Source organism: Neoarius graeffei, chromosome 17, assembly GCF_027579695.1.
Source record: "Neoarius graeffei isolate fNeoGra1 chromosome 17, fNeoGra1.pri, whole genome shotgun sequence".
In the NCBI taxonomy this organism is placed as follows: Eukaryota; Metazoa; Chordata; class Actinopteri; order Siluriformes; family Ariidae; genus Neoarius; species Neoarius graeffei.
In genome coordinates this window covers 48,974,725-48,993,262 of record NC_083585.1, presented here as the reverse complement: position 1 = coordinate 48,993,262, position 18,538 = coordinate 48,974,725, and the positions used below count along the sequence as shown (strand labels likewise).

Below are 18,538 nucleotides of genomic sequence, written 5' to 3'. Positions count from 1 at the left end.
TATCCTTCTCTTTATTATGTGGCAAGAAGAAAAGTCCTAAAACAGACAGAGAAAATGCAAATATGTATGTTTCCTAAAATATGCACAGGATTGTTCTTCATCATCATCATCATCATTTTTATTATTTTTATTATTTAAGACATAGACAACCTTTATTGTCATTCAGTATGCAACAAGTATACACAGAATGATATTTATTATTAATAATAATATACTACTACTACTACTACTACTAATAATAATAATAATAATAATAATAATAAATTAAAATGCACTTAGTTTTCTTACCCCAAATCTCTCATCACAGATGTTGGCAAAATATTGTACAATTTAACAACAGTTAAAGCCTAACAATATGATGGATCTTCTTAAATGCTCATCCTTTCAGATAATAAAAAGTCATTTGCCCTAGATTGCCAATTAATATACATTAAGCATTCATGACCCATCCATTTTAATGGCTGAGTGACCTCATTTCATGTGTCAATGCCTTGGGAAAACCTCTGGGTAAACCAATACGTTAGAAGAAGAATAAAAATGTAGTGTGATTAACCCATTCAGAACCTGGGTCCATTGTAATATGATTTCAGTATTTTTTCTTCATTCAAACACAGACATTCATATAACTTTTCCTGTTAACATAGAGCTCTGGTTTATCTATTATAGTTAAATTTTGCCCTTTTGAGGGTAACATGGAAAATTTCATCACATACATATCAGTAGAATAAGGACAATTTTAATTTTGGAAAAAAATGTGCTATGTATGTATTTATTTATTTATTTACTTAATTTCTTTATTACAAGTGCTGTGTTTTATAATATTAAAAACAATAATGTAACATACACTTTCATAATTGCAGCTTACAGCATTAGAGGTCCAAGTTATTCTCCCCAATTAATATTTGTCTCATAGAGATCAACTAAGTATTATACTGCATGAAATGTGGGATTTTCCTCAGTAAACAGCACTGTAATGTGTCATGAGAATGTGTAGGCATCACAGAAAACTGCCAGGAATTGACATTAAGAAGTTTGGCAACTGACTCCCCAGTCCCTCAGTCTAGGGATGGCTGTAGTACATTTATACACTCACAAATTATAGCTTGAATACATTTATCTTCGGTGAGTAAGTATGATATGATGAATTACCCTGTATGCCAGGAGCAATGGTTAATAATGTTATTTAAAATAATAAACAAAACAGTAGAGTTTAGTTCAACAGTTTATTTTAATCAGGGTTCATTAGCTTTGTAAGAGTAAAATTCAAGTTATTTTCTGTCACACCCGCGTGCATTTGCATTTGGAGCATGCAGCGGCCTCAGGCTGCAACTCACATACAGGGCCACACTGAAGCTCATCAGGGCTAATTACTATGCATCTGTTTCTGATCAGAGCACAATCACAGCTTGCAGCATGTAAGGCATCTCTTTACACACAGATTTTCGAAGGATATGCTCTGTTTTATGTGTTTGACATTACCAAGTTGTTTGATTACTGTTTTGCTACTCTGGTTTTGACTTTGTTTCTGTTTTCCTGACCAAGTATTGTCTTGCTTATTATGTACTGTTTGCCAAATGTCTGAACTCTGCCCATTTCTGTTTATGCTCTTTGCCTCACATTTTGGAACTGTTTGCCAGCTTGCTTTTAATAAAACTTTTTCTGCACTTACATCTGTCTCCCTCATCCACTCTTGTAACAGAATACTTTGCCCTCTACATGGATGTAGCAAAAGAGAGTAGGCATGCTGAGCAACACAATGCCAGAGTCACTGTGCCTATTGAGGTATTTCACTCACGTGACCAAGTCATGTGATGCTGCCATTTTGGACGGCACGGCTCGAATCAGTTTGAATGCGAGGAAGGCGACAAACGAAAAACATAAAAGAAAAAGGAGCGAGATGCAGAAAACACCTTCACTATCCAGTGACGTAGGGCATTTACAGGGCGAGCAGAGGGAGAGATATTTGCAAAAATTGAGGTTAGCAGGCTTAGAGAACGACGTTTACCTGCTTCCACCAGGATTGTTCACTGACGTACGGAAGTACACGAAGCCCTCGTCTTTACCTGACTTCGGCCCACATGATCTGTATACCTATGTCGTTAAAAACCCATCGCCATACACAGGTATTGATCTGAAAGCGTATAAGAGTTTGGATGCCTACAAATATTTTGTGTCAGGCTGGGTAACATGCCTACATCAGCGGGTCGTCCCTGGAGCCGGTGGTCGCCATCTGATTACAGCTAAGGTTTGTTCACATTTTCATTTACTTTCGGTCCTCAGGATAAACAAAATGTTATTAAATGTCATTGAAATAACTTCTTAGTCTGTTGAGACATGGCCTGTTATAAATTTGCTGTTACCAGGCAATGACTAAGAACTGTATTATTAGGGTCGGTGTCTGTGTTGTAGCAGTGTATTAGCAACTAGCTGTTAGCACTAGCTAATGTCAACAACATAGTAGCTGGTATGTTACTGTAGCAATGTTTACGTTCAGTCATTTGGATGACTTAAAACCTTTCAGTCTCAAGTTTTTCCTTTACTGGATTTACTAGTTTACTGAGCTAGCGCGCTCGGCCAAACCGGGAGCCATCGCGCGCTCTCCGGCCAGGCCGGGAGCCATCGCGCGCTCTCCGGCCGTGCCGCGAGCCATCGCGCGCTCTCCGGCCGGGCCGCGAGCCATCGCGCGCTCTCCGGCCGGGCCGCGAGCCATCGCGCGCTCTCCGGCCGGGCCGCGAGCCATCGCGCGCTCTCCGGCCGGGCCGCGAGCCATCGCGTGCTCTCCGGCCGGGCCGGGAGCCATCGCGCGCTCTCCGGCCGGGCCGGGAGCCATCGCGCGCTAGCTCAGTAAACTAGTAAATCCAGTAAAGGAAAAACTTGAGACTGAAAGGTTTTAACAGTCATCCAAATGACTGAACGTAAATATTGCTACAGTAACATACTAGCTACTGTTGTTGACATTAGCTAGCTTGCCGTCCAAAATGGTGGACACCGGGGCGTCACGTGACCCTGTGACGTCAGGTGAAATACCTCAATTGCTGGATCTGTATGGTTCATCCAGCACATACGGTAGGATTAGACACATCAGCACCCTATGATGGTATAGACTATCTGCCCAATGGATTTTTGTTCCAGTGCAGGCTCTTATATGAGGACCTGGTGGACCACAAGCCTGCAGAGAACTTCTGGGAGAGATGAATGATTTACTGGCTCACTGGACAGGCAAAACAGTGGGCCAAATACCTTCTCACTACAGAAGATCCATGCCTCAAAGCCCCCTGTCTTTCAGTGGCATGCTCAAGTTCCTGTACCAAGCCCAAGAGATGGAAAAGCCCCAAGAGATTTTTTTTTTTTTTTTTTTGGGGGGGGGGGGCGCTGATAACTGTAAGGCTGACACAGTGGCAGACCAGGAGGCCTTCGCTCCAGAACTCCCTCCTAAGGCCAACACAATGGCAGAAGGGGAGGCCTTTGTTCCAGAGCTCCCTCCCAAGTCCAACACAGCAGCATATGGGGAGGCCTTTGCTCAAGAGCTCACACCATAGGCTGACAGGGCAGTCTTTACTCAAGAGCTTGCACCAGATACAGACAGAGTGGCCTTTGCTCTGGGCTTCAGGGAGGACACTGTTGCTCCACCTCCAGGCTTCAAAGAGGATGCTGTCACTTGAACCATGCCTGACCAGATCCCTGCCAACTGCTCTGTTAATGTCATGCATGTTCCCCCCAGTGGCAGCTGGTAGTCTTTCAAACAGGGGAGGCTGGTCAGTTACGATATTTCCAGATTTTAAAAGAAAAAAGAAAAAACACATCAATTTTGCCCATACTCTTGCCTCTGATCTGGCTGATTGTTGGCAGGGTCACAAACTGTGAAATAACAGGTTCTTTTGGCCCATTAGCCTACTGTCCAATATACATGATGGTGGTGTTGGGGGGGGTATATTTTAACATTTTATATTTTAAAATTGTGGCATGTGGCATGTTGTTTAAAAATCGATCATTATTGAAAGCAGCTCTTTGTCAGGAACCTCAGCAGTAATAGCAGAGTGTTCTGGAATAGGCACAAGCACTGACCTTGGGGAGTCAAACATAGAGCTGGGTGCCACACATTTCATTCAATGACACTTTCCCTATATTTTACTTATTTTGACTGAGAAATGTTTTATTGACAATTTTGATAACCCTTCACTTTTAATCCAGGTCTGTAGTGTGAAATGTTCTCGGCTGTGTTTTTGTTTAAAAATGTTTTCCAAATTGTAGCTGTGTTTAATTCATATCCAGAAAAATATATATTCCAATATAATATACTCAGCATAAACATTTTAAATAGATTCTATATTTTTGGTCCATCCATGATATATTACTAAAGTAGCCTATTTACTGTTGTTGATGTGGGTCACTTGCTGTTAGCCAATTCACTTTCTCATACCAGGAGAGCTGAAAGGAATGAGTATTATTCCCTACCTTTTTCACCAAGTCAATTTGAGGTGTTGGTCTACCCTGCTCTTTAATTTTAATTTTTTCCTCGAAAGGAAGACTGGCAAATGGCTTCGCCAAAATTAAATCAGCAATGCTTGGCATCCGTGCGCAGCTTTCTTGCTAGCTGACTAGCCCCCCCAAGTTCAAGTTCAGTCACTCAAATAAACGAAATTTCTGGAACTCAGATAGCAAACTTGACAACACTATATTTACACTTTATTTACAATGAAAATATATACAAACTAAAAAAGCTGGTAGAAACCGTATGTAATGAATGAAATCGAAATGTAAGCTGATATCTTACAATACACCACACCACTTGTGAATCCGCATGGGACTGAGATGAAATTCATCGCTGCCTGTCTATATTTGAAACAAGCTGTCAATCAAAGAAAATATCTGGCCGCTTTCACCAATCACCAGTCTCCTCGCGGAATGCTTTGCCATGTCCCTCCCACTGTGAGGCTGGGAGTCTGTGGGAGTCCGTGGGCGGGCATTTTCGCAGTATTTGTCCAATAATCGTCTTGCATTTTGATATTGAAAAGCGCATAGCTCCCAAATGCCATTGAAGTCCACTGAGGCTGGGCTGCATCGCGTTGTCACGAGGGGGAAAAACTCACACACACATTAGGCGAACTAGGGAAAGTTATAATGGAATGATTTTGCACTGTAGTTGGGTTGAGCACATATATTTCTATGATTCTGGATCTGAAATAGCAATGTTATAAGGTCGGCTATAACATAAGCCTAGCGCAATTCATCCTACATGATGTTCATCATTTTTAGAGGAGGCTGAGCCTCCCTCGTTGTCTTAGAGCAATCGCCCGTGGTTCCCCCATACTTCAGGGGCCTTCAGGTCACATCGGCTCACACCTCACCCACCAAGGGACACTCAAGTATCAAGGACATGTATCAGCTCTTCACGGCCAAATACTGGTGGTCCTACATGCCCATTGACATTCATGATTATGTAACATCCTGCACTGAATGTGCAAGTTCAAGAATGCCAGAGCCCATGCTTATGCCGAAAACTTACTACATACCTGTCTCTAAGCCCAAATCTGAGACCAAATCCCTCCCTGTGCCTTTGCCTTAGTGAGAACCCATGCCTATGCTCATGCCAGAGTCCATGCCAATGTCAAAGTCAAGGTCAGAGTCCATGCACATGTTCAAGTCCATGTCCATATCCATGCTGATGCCACAGTCCATGCTGATGTTAGAGTCTAAGCCAGAGTCCATGTCAATGCCCATGCTGATGTTTGACTTCATGCCAATGGTCAAATCCATGTCCATACCAATTCCAGAGTTCATGCTGATGCCAGAGTCTAAGCCAGAGTCCATGTCCATGCCCAAGCCCATGCCCATGCTGATGCTTGAGTTCATGCCCATGGTCAAGTCCATGCTCATGCCAGGTCCATGCTCAAGCCCATGTCCATGCCTGAGTCCATGCGCATGTTTAAACCCTTGTCCATGTCTAAATTCATACCTGAACCTCAGCCCATACCCAAGCCCAGTTTCATGTCTGGGCCTGTGCCTACATCCATGCATCCATACAAGCCAAGCCTAAACCCAGGTCCCCATCTTCATCCACACTCCTGTACCTGGCCTAACCTGAACCCAAACCCCATGTTTCTGTGCTATGTCTTTCTTGAGTCAGAGTGGAGCCCTGAGGGGACTTCTTTTATCTCCAGGTCCTCTTCCATGGGGCCAACCAAGGAGTTTTTCACTCCTGGAGGAAGTTCTTTGGGGGGGTTCTTGTCACTTCCAGCAACTCATGTGCAAATCACATGCAGCACCACACAAAGTGGAAGTCTGAATCTCAAAAGTAGTCCGGAAGCACACCAAATTCTCCATGGAAAACATGGGCATTATAAACAATTTGTCCCAGTTAAAGATACTGCCCCAGGACCCCCCAATAAACAAATAAATAAATAAACTTTGTGCTTTGAGCTAAACTATAGTGTGTCTGTGTACAGTATTTTAAGTGCTTTTCCAATGATTACAATCAGTGGTAAAGAAAACATAATCATGGTTACGCACAAGATTATCTACATATTTGAACCCATAAATTGTTCCTAGATACAGCTAATGGAGCCTAGTGACAAAAACAACCCTGAAGGAGAGTATCATAAATTCAAGCTAAGTAATGCATTATAATTTCTCAGTGATCTTAGAAAAATATTTGTAGCAAGCTAATGCACCTTAGTGTCTCAGGCCTCTAATATATTGGCATGAGAAAGTTCTAACTTTCTAAACTGGCTAACAAAAATACATTTTACAGTTTTACCTGTTGGTCCTTGTAACACTGAGAGCCTGGCTCAAAGATAATCATGGCCTCAGATACAGAAATCTAAAAACATTCTAAAATTCTACAGTATACTATACAGCAACCTTTAAGTATAAAATAATCCTGCATGTGTTCAAACTCATTTGGACTAATTGCCATGTACCTGTTCCTGATCAGAGTGCAATCACAGCTCACACATGTAAGGATTCTGTTCACACACAGAGATTGTGAAGTATATGGTCTGTTCCTTGTGTCTGAGATTACCAAGCATGTCAATTTTTATAACAGCCAATTGAAACCAGTTTTTAAAGGTTTGCACAAACTGACTAATTAATTGAATAATTTGAATGAAGGTAGAAGGTTGCAAGTATTAATGAAGATTTGTAAAAAAAAAAAAAAAGCCAGTGAGTCTGTCTCCACACATATAATGATGCCTATTGAACTCCAGAGCACAGTTCATACTCCTGTGTAGCTTTTTTGTAGTAAGTCATAAACCATAAAGTACAGTTATGTACACTATACAGTAGACATAGATCTTTGGCAGATGCCATGTACCGTAGATCATTATAATATTCAGAGTCAATTATCTGTACATTTCTCTCATGAATTTCTTGGATACTTGGTTGATAAAAGCCTAGCCTTTCTTTTTCTCCTGAATTTCCTCTGATTTGGTCACATAGAAAATATAAATATTCATTTCAACTCAGTGTTATCAGGGTTTCATTGTTAAAAACAAACTGAACTTTGAGCATACGACTGAAACATACAGTTTCAAAATGTATTAAGTTTTAAGTTCAATCTCTGACAGCCAGTCTGAATAATGCAGTACCACTGATCAGTACTATTTAAAAATACTGATGTACAAGCACAGGCTAAAAGTACTATAATATATGGAACATACATTTCCAACATTAATAGTAAATAATAGAACAAAATAAAAGGTTTTATCAACTTCTACAAATATTCTAATTATCCATAAATATCTTTGTTATGGAAATAATTGTTTAGCTTATTGTATTAACAGAAAAAAATGGGTTAGGGATTTTATTTTTCTCATAGAAAAGGGGGTTTGAATATTTATGCAGCAGAATTTTTAGGTTTTAGATTTATGGGAAATATTTGCTGACCAATCATTAATCTTGAAAATTCACTGAAAGAGAACATGAATTTGCATTTAAAAACATAAACAGGAAATTTGTGTTTAGCATACTGGGGAGTGTGGGAACTGGACTGTCCCTAAAATTAGGCCCATTTCTAGCCATTTATAAGGGGGATGGGGGTTGGGGGGTATATAAATTCTTTACCCTGCATAATTTTGACCTTGTGTTGATATCAGAAAACCCAAAATAAATTAAAGCTTGTGCAAGAGATTCTTGTTTATTTGTTTTAAAATCATGTAAAATGTGTGTTTTACAATTATTCTGCCACAGAAAATGAACAATTCAAACAAATCAAGAAAGCTAATTATTACCATGACATTCATGTCCATGATTACATTCATGTCTGTGTGTTTAAACATCTGGACACAACTGTTAGATTTCTATAATTTGCAGTCTCCAAAAACATTCAGAGAGGCCTTGATTTAAATTTAGTCAGTATTATTTGTGGCCACTCAGAGTATAATTATAATAATAGTTATTTCCACAAGTAACAATAAATAATGTGGTTTTAAACAAATGCTGGACTATAAACATTACAATTATATCCAAAAAAGTAAATGATGGTAAACCATTATTTGTTTTATTGTTGTAACAAAAAAAGGGAAAAATAACCATATATGTAAAAGTTATCCCGAGAAAGTTTTTTTTTTTTTTTGTCCCCCAGTGGCATTGCTCTCGAGCCATTTCTGGCAGTTTTGTTTTTAATAATATAGTTCTAAAAATAATGCATTTAATTTCTAAAATGAATAAGTATTAATATCACATTCAAAATAATTTTCTCTTATGACTGAGAGATCTTTTTATGGAAAAAGAAAGTGATGTCCTGTCGAATTTCCTTTGTTTTCAAACCATATATTAAAGGATTAAGAAAAGGAGGAAATACCATCAAAGATGTGGCAAGTGCTCCTCTTATGTACTGGGATACGTTAGCGAATCTGTGTGAAATTATGAAAAACAGTGAAATGAATTCTAAACATAAGTAAACAACTAGGTGTGTACCACATGTCTGAATTGCTTTGGTTTTTGCATCAGACTGTCTTTTAGATACACAGGTGATTAGGATTTGAATGTATGTGAATAACATGATGAACAGTGTGAGAATGTGTAGCAAAGCTGTAAGAGACAGCCCATAGTAATTATTCAACCTTATGTCCCCACATATTAGCTTCAACAAACTTGGATTATTGCAGAAAGGGTCAACTATTCTCGTGCTACAAATCTCTTGACGGTAGCTCAGACCAAGTAGTAAACCAATCACTGTAAAATCTATTGTCCATACTGTAATTATTATTTTCAATAAGTTATTTGTGGACATCAAGGCGTGATATTTCAATGGGCAGCAAATTGCAATATATCTGTCATAAGCCATCGCAATTAGAATAAGAAATGATCCAGTTCCATACAAATGTATCAAGAAGGCTTGCACATAACATGCAGAATAAGTGATTGATCTAATCTGTGAAAGCATACTTGTCATGATCTGAGGAAAAAGGGCAGAGGCACCTACAATGTCATTAACTGGCATGTTTAACAACAATATGTGCATCGGTTTATGAAGCTTTCGGTTCAGAGCAATTGTTAGCAGTAACGTAATATTGAAAAACAAAATAGCACAATAGGTAAGCATTCCAAACATGAACACTGGTAAAATATGAGGTGCTGATATGCCCAGTGGTTCCAAAGTAAGAAGAGATGAATATGTTGACATGTTGGAATCCATTATCCCTCTCTTTATTGTGTGGCAAGAACAAAAGTCCTAAAAGAGACAGGGAAAATGCAAATGGGCACAGGTTTTCTCAAATATGCACAGGAGTTTTTTTTTTATATAATTCATTTAAAAATGAATTGAGATTGCTTACCACAAGTCTATGATCACAGAATTTGGCAAAATTTTGTACAATTTAACTATAGTTAAATCCTCACAATATGATCGAACCTCTCAGATGCCCATCCTTTCAGATGAGGCAAAGTTCTTTACCTCAGATTGCCATTTAAGAGATGTTAAGACTTCATGGCCCATCCTTTTTAATGACTGAGTGACCCCATTTCATGAGTAATTGCCTTGGGAAAACCTCTGGGTAAACCAATAGGGAAGAAGGACAAGATAAATGTAATGGGATTAAGGCTACATCCACACGACAACGGCAACGAGATGTTATTCAAAAATATATCGCATCCAAATGGGCAACAATCAGTAAAATATCAGGTCCATATGGCAACGCAACGCTTGCTGAAAACGATGCAATACACATGCCACACCTCTAGGGGCGCTGTAAGACGGTCCCTTCAGAGACACCAGAACAATAGAAGAAGTAAGGACGCATGCGCATAAACTATTATGCGCGAGACTTCATATTAGCCACAAAGTCAGGAAAATCTGTTCGTAAAATTACACTATAATGACCAAATACAATGAAAAGTATTTTTCCAGTCTCACCTGTGAAAGGTAATCCCATGTGATCTCGTTTGGACGGCAAACCTGTTGGTACAGTTAAACGCAGCTAATCTTTATGCTCCGCTTTGACCTATCCAATATGGCGGCGAGGGTGACGTATGATTCTACGCAGAAGGCGGCATCTTTAATGGTCCGGAATAAATTGAATGCTACACGTTGATGGATTAATTTGTTGTTTCTCACCTGTGAAAGGTAATCCCATGTGATCTCATTTGGACGGTAAACCTGTTGGTACAGTTAAACGCAGCACATGAATCTTTATTCTCCGCTTTGACCTATCCAATATGGCGGCGAGGATGACCTATGATTCTACGCGGAAGGCGGCGTCTTTAATGGTCCGGAATAAATTGATTGCTACACGTTGATGGATTAATTTGCTCTTCTACGCCCTTTTTGAGGACTGTATTGTCGGACTTAAACCAACATCTGAAGAGGTGAGATCGCTCCTTTTTTTCCCTATTTTTGCTGGCGGGATTGACTCTGCCCTAAGGGCAGAGTCTCTCTCTCTCTCTCTCTCTCTCTCTCTCTCTCTCTCACTTTGCACCATTACACAATAAATATTCACAGTGAAAATATTTTGTAAGCGCGTTTCATGAACCAAGTTATAGGATTTGTTGACAACTCGCATCGAGTTCATTACACTTCTACCCGGCGTGAAGCACTCACAGTCATGTGGTTGTGACGTCATCGTAAACAAATCCGTTTTACTCATCCAGACGACTTCACAACGGCAACGTTGCCAGATCTTTCCACTTTGGAACCCGTTCTCAAAAAGACTGCGTTTTGGGCACCCAAAACGCCGGTGCCGTGTGGACGCCAGGCCTAAACGATAAGCAATTGTATCGGAGTCACCTGAATCTGTTGCCGTGTGGACAGGGCCTAAGCCATTCAAAATTTGGGTCCATTGTAATGTTTTCAGTCATTCTTCATGAACATGCATATATTCAGTAAACGTTTCCTGTTAATAGAGTGCCAACCTATCAGAGTCAAGCTTTTGAGTGTCACATGGAAAATTTTCATCACACACATGTCAGGAGAGGAAAGACATTTTAATTGTTATTGGTTTTTGGGAAGAATGTGGGAGTAAGTTTGTTTATTCTTAGTGAATATTTTTGCATATATACACTGAACAAAAATATAAACGCAGCGGTCCATATTTTATGAAATACAAATGTTCAGATAGAAATTCATTTTCATTTTTATTTTCTATGTGCCCAAGCCCAGTCCAGACGAGAACGTCGTCGCCCCGCAGTCAGGTCCAATCCTCGATGAGGTCTACGTGTATGGAGGCCAGCTTCTTTGAGTCGGTTTCTCACAGTTTGACTGCTGACCCTGCGATTGTGTCTCCCCATGGTCTCATCTGCGGTCCGTGTTGCAGTCCGGCACCGATCACGCAGGTGGGTCAGACGGATATGCCGGTCTTGTGCTGGAGTGGTGACACGTGGCCTGCATGCATGTGGCATGTTGTCTGTGATGCCATGCTGCTGAAATCGTCGTCGGAGGCGGACTATCGTGGAATAGCACCCCCAATTGACGCCCTACAGCTCTGATGGACATTCCAGCCTGCAGCATGCCAATGGCTCGTTCCCGGTTGATTCTGGTTGTCTGTGGCATCTTGACATTTGAACATTTTTGTCATTTTAGGGTGGCCTTTTATTGGCCCCACATAAAGGATGGTCATGACATGCATTACTCAGTGAAATTTTTGTCTGCAATGGTCACACCCGACTGGATCATGGATTATCTCAAGTCTGGGCACTGCTCAGAACTTGAGTAGAGGGACATTTTTTTTTTTTCAAAAAATGTTTACTGGTATGCTATACTATCATTTGATGTGGGCAGAAAAAAAAAATCAGTATCGGATGTACAAAATAAATAAAATCTTTAGGTGCTGCATTTATATTTTTGTTCAGTGTATTTTATGATGTTTAAAAAAAATCACGGAACATACATTTTCATAGCTGCATTTTACAGCATTACAGGTCCAAAATATTCGAGCTGATGTATATCTATGGTATTTAAGAGAGATCAACTCAGTATTACATTGCATGAAAATTGAGATTTTCCTCAATAAATGGCACTGTAAATTATGGTTATGGAAATATTGAGCTTTCAGTGATCCTTTTGCACTGTTCCTTTTCTGTGGCAGAATGATTGTACAAGATACAGCTTTAATAGAGGTAAAAAAAAAAAAGGAATTTGGTGCCCATTTATTTTGGGCTTTCTGAAATCAGCACAAAGTCATAATTATACATACAGGGTCAAAAATATACAAAATGCACACCTAATATTTGATTAAATATCCCTTAGAAATTTCACCTTGACCAGATACTTTTGATTCTGAGAAACTAATCACAGGGTGACAGTTTGGGTCTTCTTCCAGTAAAGTGGCTTGGCAAAGTGGTAACACCTCCCGATAGCTTGTATTTCCAGACAATTGTTTGAAATGATGGTCTAAGAGTCTGCAGTTGTTTAGAAATGGATCTAATAGACGTTCCTGTGTTGGATGATGTTCTTCCTCAGATTTCCACTGAGCTCCTTTGACTTTCCTATCATGCAATGTGTTGGTCAATTGAATTAGTGCAAACAATGGAATTAGTGCAAGTTAAGACATTTTGGAACTTTCAGCACCACTGAACTACTTATCTGGGGGGTTGAGTATATAAATTCTTTACCATGGATTTATAATTTTGACCTTGTGCTGATTTCAGAAAACCCAAAATAAATGAAAGCTATCAAATCAATTTTGTATTTTACAGTCATGTAAGATGTATGTTTTTCAATCATTCTGCAACAGACAAAGAACAGTCTAAAGAAATAATTGAAAGCTGAATATTGCCATGATGTTTATGTCCATGATGACATTCATGTCTGTATATATAAACTTATGATGTCAACTGTATGATTTACACGATTTTCATTCTCCACAAAACATCCGGTGATTTAAATTTAGTCAGTATAATTTGTCACTACCAGTAGGATAATTCTTATCAGATTTATTCCCAAAATTAACAATAAACAATGCAATTTGAAACAAATGCTGAACTATAAAAAGAACTTAATTATGGAAAATTGAGATTTGTTTTATTGTTTCACCAAGAAAATGGTAAAAGAAACATAAACATACAGTGTATTTAGTGAAAAGTTTTTCCAAAGGCATTACTCTAATGAGGTTTTTCTGGCATCTTTATTTTAATAGCTCATTGCTCATTTGGCTCTGTGTGTGTGTGTGTGTGTGTGTGTGTGTGTGTGTGTGTGTGTTCGTGTTGACTGCTACAGATGGGTTAAATGCAGAGCTGGACGTTCACTGTCCTTCAGTGTACATGATACGAAATCAAGGATTCTTCTTCTTCTTCTGAATAGTATATGTCTGTCAATATTGTATTGTAGTTTCTGAAATTAATAAGTATCAAACATCACACTCACAAATAATTTTCTGTCATGACTGAGAGATCTTTGTACAGAACAAGACAGTAACGTTCTGTCGAATTTCCTTTGTTTTCAAACCATATATTAGAGGGTTAAGAAAAGGAGGAAATACCATCAAAGATGTGGCAAATGCTCCTCTTAAGTACTCGGATACATTAGCAAATCTGTGTGAAATTATGGCAAACAGTGAAATGAATTCTAAACATAAGTAAACAACTAGGTGTGTACCGCATGTATGAATTGCTTTGCTTTTTGCATCAGACTGTCTTTTAGAGATACAGGTGATTAGGATTTGAATGTATGTGAATAACATTACAAACAGTGTTAGAATGTGTAGCAAAGCTGTAAGAGACAGCCCATAGTAATTATTCAACCTTATGTCCCCACATATTAGCTTCATTAAACTTGGATTATTACAGAAAGGGTCAACTATTCTCGTGCTACAAATCTCTTGACGGTAGCTCAGAGCAAGTAGTAAACCGATTACTGTAAAATCTATTGTCCACACTGTAATTATTATTTTCAACAAATTATTTGTGGACATCAAGGTGTGATATTTTAATGGGCAGCAAATTGCAGTATATCTGTCATAAGCCATCGCAGTCAGAATAAGAAGTGATCCAGCCCTATATAAATGTATCAAGAAGGCTTGCACATAACATGCAGAATAAGTGATTGATCTACTCTGTGAAAGCATACTGGCCATAATCTGAGGGAAAAGGGCAGAGGCACCTATAATGTCATTAACTGGCAGGTTAAACAACAGTATGTACATCGGTTTATGAAGCTTTTGGTTCAGAGCAATTGTGATCAATAATGTAATATTGAAAAACAAAATAGCACAATAGGTAAGGGTTCCAAACATGAACACTGGTAAAATATAAATTGGTGATATGCCCAGTGGTTCCAAAGTAAGAAGAGTTGAATATGATGACATATTGGAATCCATTATCCCTCTCTTTATTGTGTGACAAGAAGAAAAGTCCTAAAACAGACAGGGAAAAATGCAAATGGGTACACAGGTTTTCTCAAATATGCACAGGTTTATATATATATATATATATATATATATATATATATATATATATATATATATATATATATATATATATATTTACATACACTTGTTTAAAAATTTATATTGCTTACCACAAATCTGTGATCAAAGAATTTGCCAAAAATATTGTACAATTTAACAATAGTTTAATCCTCACAATATGTTAGTAACTTCTCAGATCCTCATCCTTTCAAATTATGAATAGTCCTTTACGTCAGACTGCCATTTCATAGATGTTAAGGATTCATGGCCCATCCTTTTTAATGACTGAGTGACCCCATTTCATGAGTAAATGCCTTGGGAAAACCTCTGGGTAAACCAATAGGGAAGAAGAATAGAACAAATGTAATGGGATTAACCCAATCAGAACCTGGGTGAATTGTAATATGATTTAAGTCATTCTACATTCAAATGGATATATTACCTAGATAGCAAATGATGTTATTTCAATGTAGATATTTGGTCAAGATGGTTGATTTACAGTTATAGTTGAACACTGATGGTGGATCAGCCATTAATCAACCACTGATAAAATAAAAAGTTGAAAAAATGTGTTCGAATCAACGTAATGGTTGAAGGAAACATTTGATCAATGTTGAATATATGTTGATTTTGTTGTCATCATACACTGCACCACTGGACGGGAGCCTGGGGTGCACTCTGGGTGAGACCATTTAATGGGAGGGGGGTTTCCTATATTTCACTGAATTTAATTTATTTAATTTAGAATTTTAATAGAGCACAAGGAACTATGAAGAATATATTATTATTTATGGTTATGTGCAAATCTTGTTAGTGCAACATGTAAGGAAAAAACGAACAGAAAATTCTACCGTACCAGCCGCTATTTGGAATGGTCCAAATAACCGTCTCTCAGAAGAACTTTCAGAAGACCTTGAGCTCTGTTGACGACGATACTTGCGACCATAGACTGTCCGTGCTTGCGACTGAAGAAATTTGCTTCAACAACACTGGCCAGTTCTCCTCTTTGTGGTAGTGTGGTTAAAAATAGTGATTAAGTGAACATGTGCTTGTACACATGGTACTCTGATGGACAAGAACCCCATCCCACCTCACGCCCAGTGTTCCTGGCATAGGCTCCAGATTCACCACCATACTGAGTAGGATAAAACAGTGACTGAGGATTACTATACAGACTTATTATGACATGTTATGTATTCTCATCTCATTATCTCTAGCCACTTTATCCTTCTACAGGGTTGCAGGCAAGCTGGAGCCTATCCCACCTGACTATGGGCGAAAGGCGGGGTATCTACACCCTGGACAAGTCGCCAGGTCATCACAGGGCTGACACATAGACACAGACAACCATTCACACTCACATTCACACCTATGGTCAATTTAGAGTCACCAGTTAACCTAACCTGCATGTCTTTGGACTGTGGGGGAAACCAGAGCAAATATTCAAATATTTTGTTAGTCAGGCAGTTATTTGAATTTTACAGTAAGTTTAACTGCTAGTACTGTATTTAGGCAATATTTTATTGTCCAGGTAAAGACTGTATAATCCTTTCTGGTTCATATCATATCTGGTTCATGTCCACAGACAGGCCTTTCCATCATTGTGTACGGTGAAACATCAACATCAACCCAATTTCTTACGGTGGTGCAGTGGTTAGCACGGTCGCCTCACAGCAAGAAGGTTCCAGGTTCAAACCCAGCGGCTGGCGAGGGCCTTTCTGTGTGGAGTTTGCATGTTCTCCCCGTGTCTGTGTGGGTTTCCGCCACAGTCCAAAGATGTGCAGTTAGGTTGACATGGGGCGGCCTTGGGCTGAGGTGCCCTTGAGCAATTCCCAAATAGCAAAAATCAGTTGAATCAACATTGAAATAGCGTTTGGCAGAAAACATTGAAATAATGTTGAAATGATATTGAAAGTGTCCCCTTGAATTCGAGTTGAATCAACGTTGAATTTTCAACCCTATCAGCATTGAATCAATAGTGATTCAATCATCATCTAAATAGAAATTTCTATTTAGATGATGGTTGAATCACTATTGATTCAATGCTGATAGGGTTGAAAATTCAACGTTGATTCAACCCGAATTCAAGGGGACACTTTCAATATCATTTCAACATTATTTCAATGTTTTCTGCCAAACGCTATTTCAATGTTGATTCAACTGATTTTTGCTATCTGGGTTCAGATAACTTTTCTTGTTAACATAGCGCCGCCCAATCTGAGTCAAGCTTTTCGAGTCAACTGGAAAATTTTCATTACACACATGTCCGGAGAGTCAGGATTCTTCAGAGTAGAGTTCTATAAATATTGTATTGTAGTTTCTGAAATGAATAAGTATTAAACATCTCACTTACAAATAATTTTCTCTTATGACTGAGAGATCTTTGTACAGAACAAGACAGTACCGTTCTGTCGAATTTCCTTTGTTTTCAAACCATATATTAGAGGATTAAGAAAAGGAGGAAATATCATGAAATATGCGGCAATTGTGCCTCTTATGGACTGGGATACATTAGGAAATCTGTGTGAAATTATGGCAAACAGTGAAATGAATTCTAAACATAAGTAAACAACTAGGTGTGTACCGCATGTTTGAATTGCTTTGCTTTTTGCATCAGACTGTCTTTTACCGGTAGATACACAGGTGATTAGGATTTGAATGTATGTGAATAACATGATGAACAGTGTTAGAATGTGTAGCAAAGCTGTAAGAGACAGACCATAGTAATTATTCATCCTTATGTCCCCACATATTAGCTTCAACAAACTTGGATTATTACAGAAAGGGTCAACTGTTCTCGTGCTACAAATCTCTTGACGGTAGCTCAGACCAAGTAGTAAACCAATCACTGTAAAATCTATTGTCCACACTGTAATTATTATTTTCAACAAGTTATTTGTGGACATCAAGGCGTGATATTTTAACGGGCAGCAAATTGCAATATATCTGTCATAAGCCATCGCAATTAGAATAAGAAATGTTCCAGTTCCATACAAATGTATCAAGAAGGCTTGCACATAACATGCAGAATAAGTGACTGATGTATTCTGTGAAAGCATACTTGTCATGATCTGTGGAAAAAGGGCAGAGGCACCGGTAATGTCATTAATAGCCATGTTTAACAACAGTATGTGCATTGGTTTATGCAGTTTTTGTTTCAGAACAATTGTTAGTAGTAATGTAATATTAAAAAACAAAATAGCACAATAGGTAAGCATTCCAAACATGAACACTGGTAAAATATGAAGTGGTGATATGCCCAGTGGTTCCAGGGTAAGAAGAGTTGAATATGTTGATATATTGGAATCCATTGTCCATCTCTTTATTGTATGGCATGAAGAAAAGTCCTAAAAGAGACAGGGAAAATGTAAATGGCTACACAGGTTTTCTCAAATATGCACAGGTTTTTTTTTTTAATATATTTTTATATAACTCATTTAAAAATGAATTTATATTGCTTACCACAAATGTATGATCCCAGAATTTTGCAAAATTTTGTACAATTTGACAATAGTTAAATCCTCACAATATGATGGAACTTCTCAGATGCTCACCCTTTCCGATGATACAAAGTTCTTGACCTCAGATTGCCATTTAATAGATGTTATGAATTCATGGCCCATCATTTTTAATGACTGAGTGACCCCATTTCATGAGTAATTGCCTTGGGAAAACCTCTGGGTAAACCAGTAGGGAAG

General features: G+C 38.6%; 3 protein-coding genes across 3 annotated transcripts; all 3 read right to left on the bottom strand.

Annotated features, from left to right (window-relative positions):
- Positions 1-8,698: 8,698 nt before the first annotated feature.
- Positions 8,699-9,637, bottom strand: LOC132901183 (olfactory receptor 52B2-like). Its single transcript, XM_060943524.1, has one exon. It carries the CDS (start codon positions 9,635-9,637, stop codon positions 8,699-8,701), a length of 939 nt encoding a protein of 312 aa, XP_060799507.1.
- A 4,174-nt stretch (positions 9,638-13,811) lies between these two features.
- LOC132901181 (olfactory receptor 52B2-like) lies at positions 13,812-14,750 on the bottom strand. The gene has a single exon (XM_060943523.1). It carries the CDS (start codon positions 14,748-14,750, stop codon positions 13,812-13,814), a length of 939 nt encoding a protein of 312 aa, XP_060799506.1.
- Positions 14,751-17,206: 2,456 nt separating this feature from the next.
- LOC132901180 (olfactory receptor 52B2-like) lies at positions 17,207-18,151 on the bottom strand. The gene has a single exon (XM_060943522.1). It carries the CDS (start codon positions 18,149-18,151, stop codon positions 17,207-17,209), a length of 945 nt encoding a protein of 314 aa, XP_060799505.1.
- Positions 18,152-18,538: the final 387 nt, after the last annotated feature.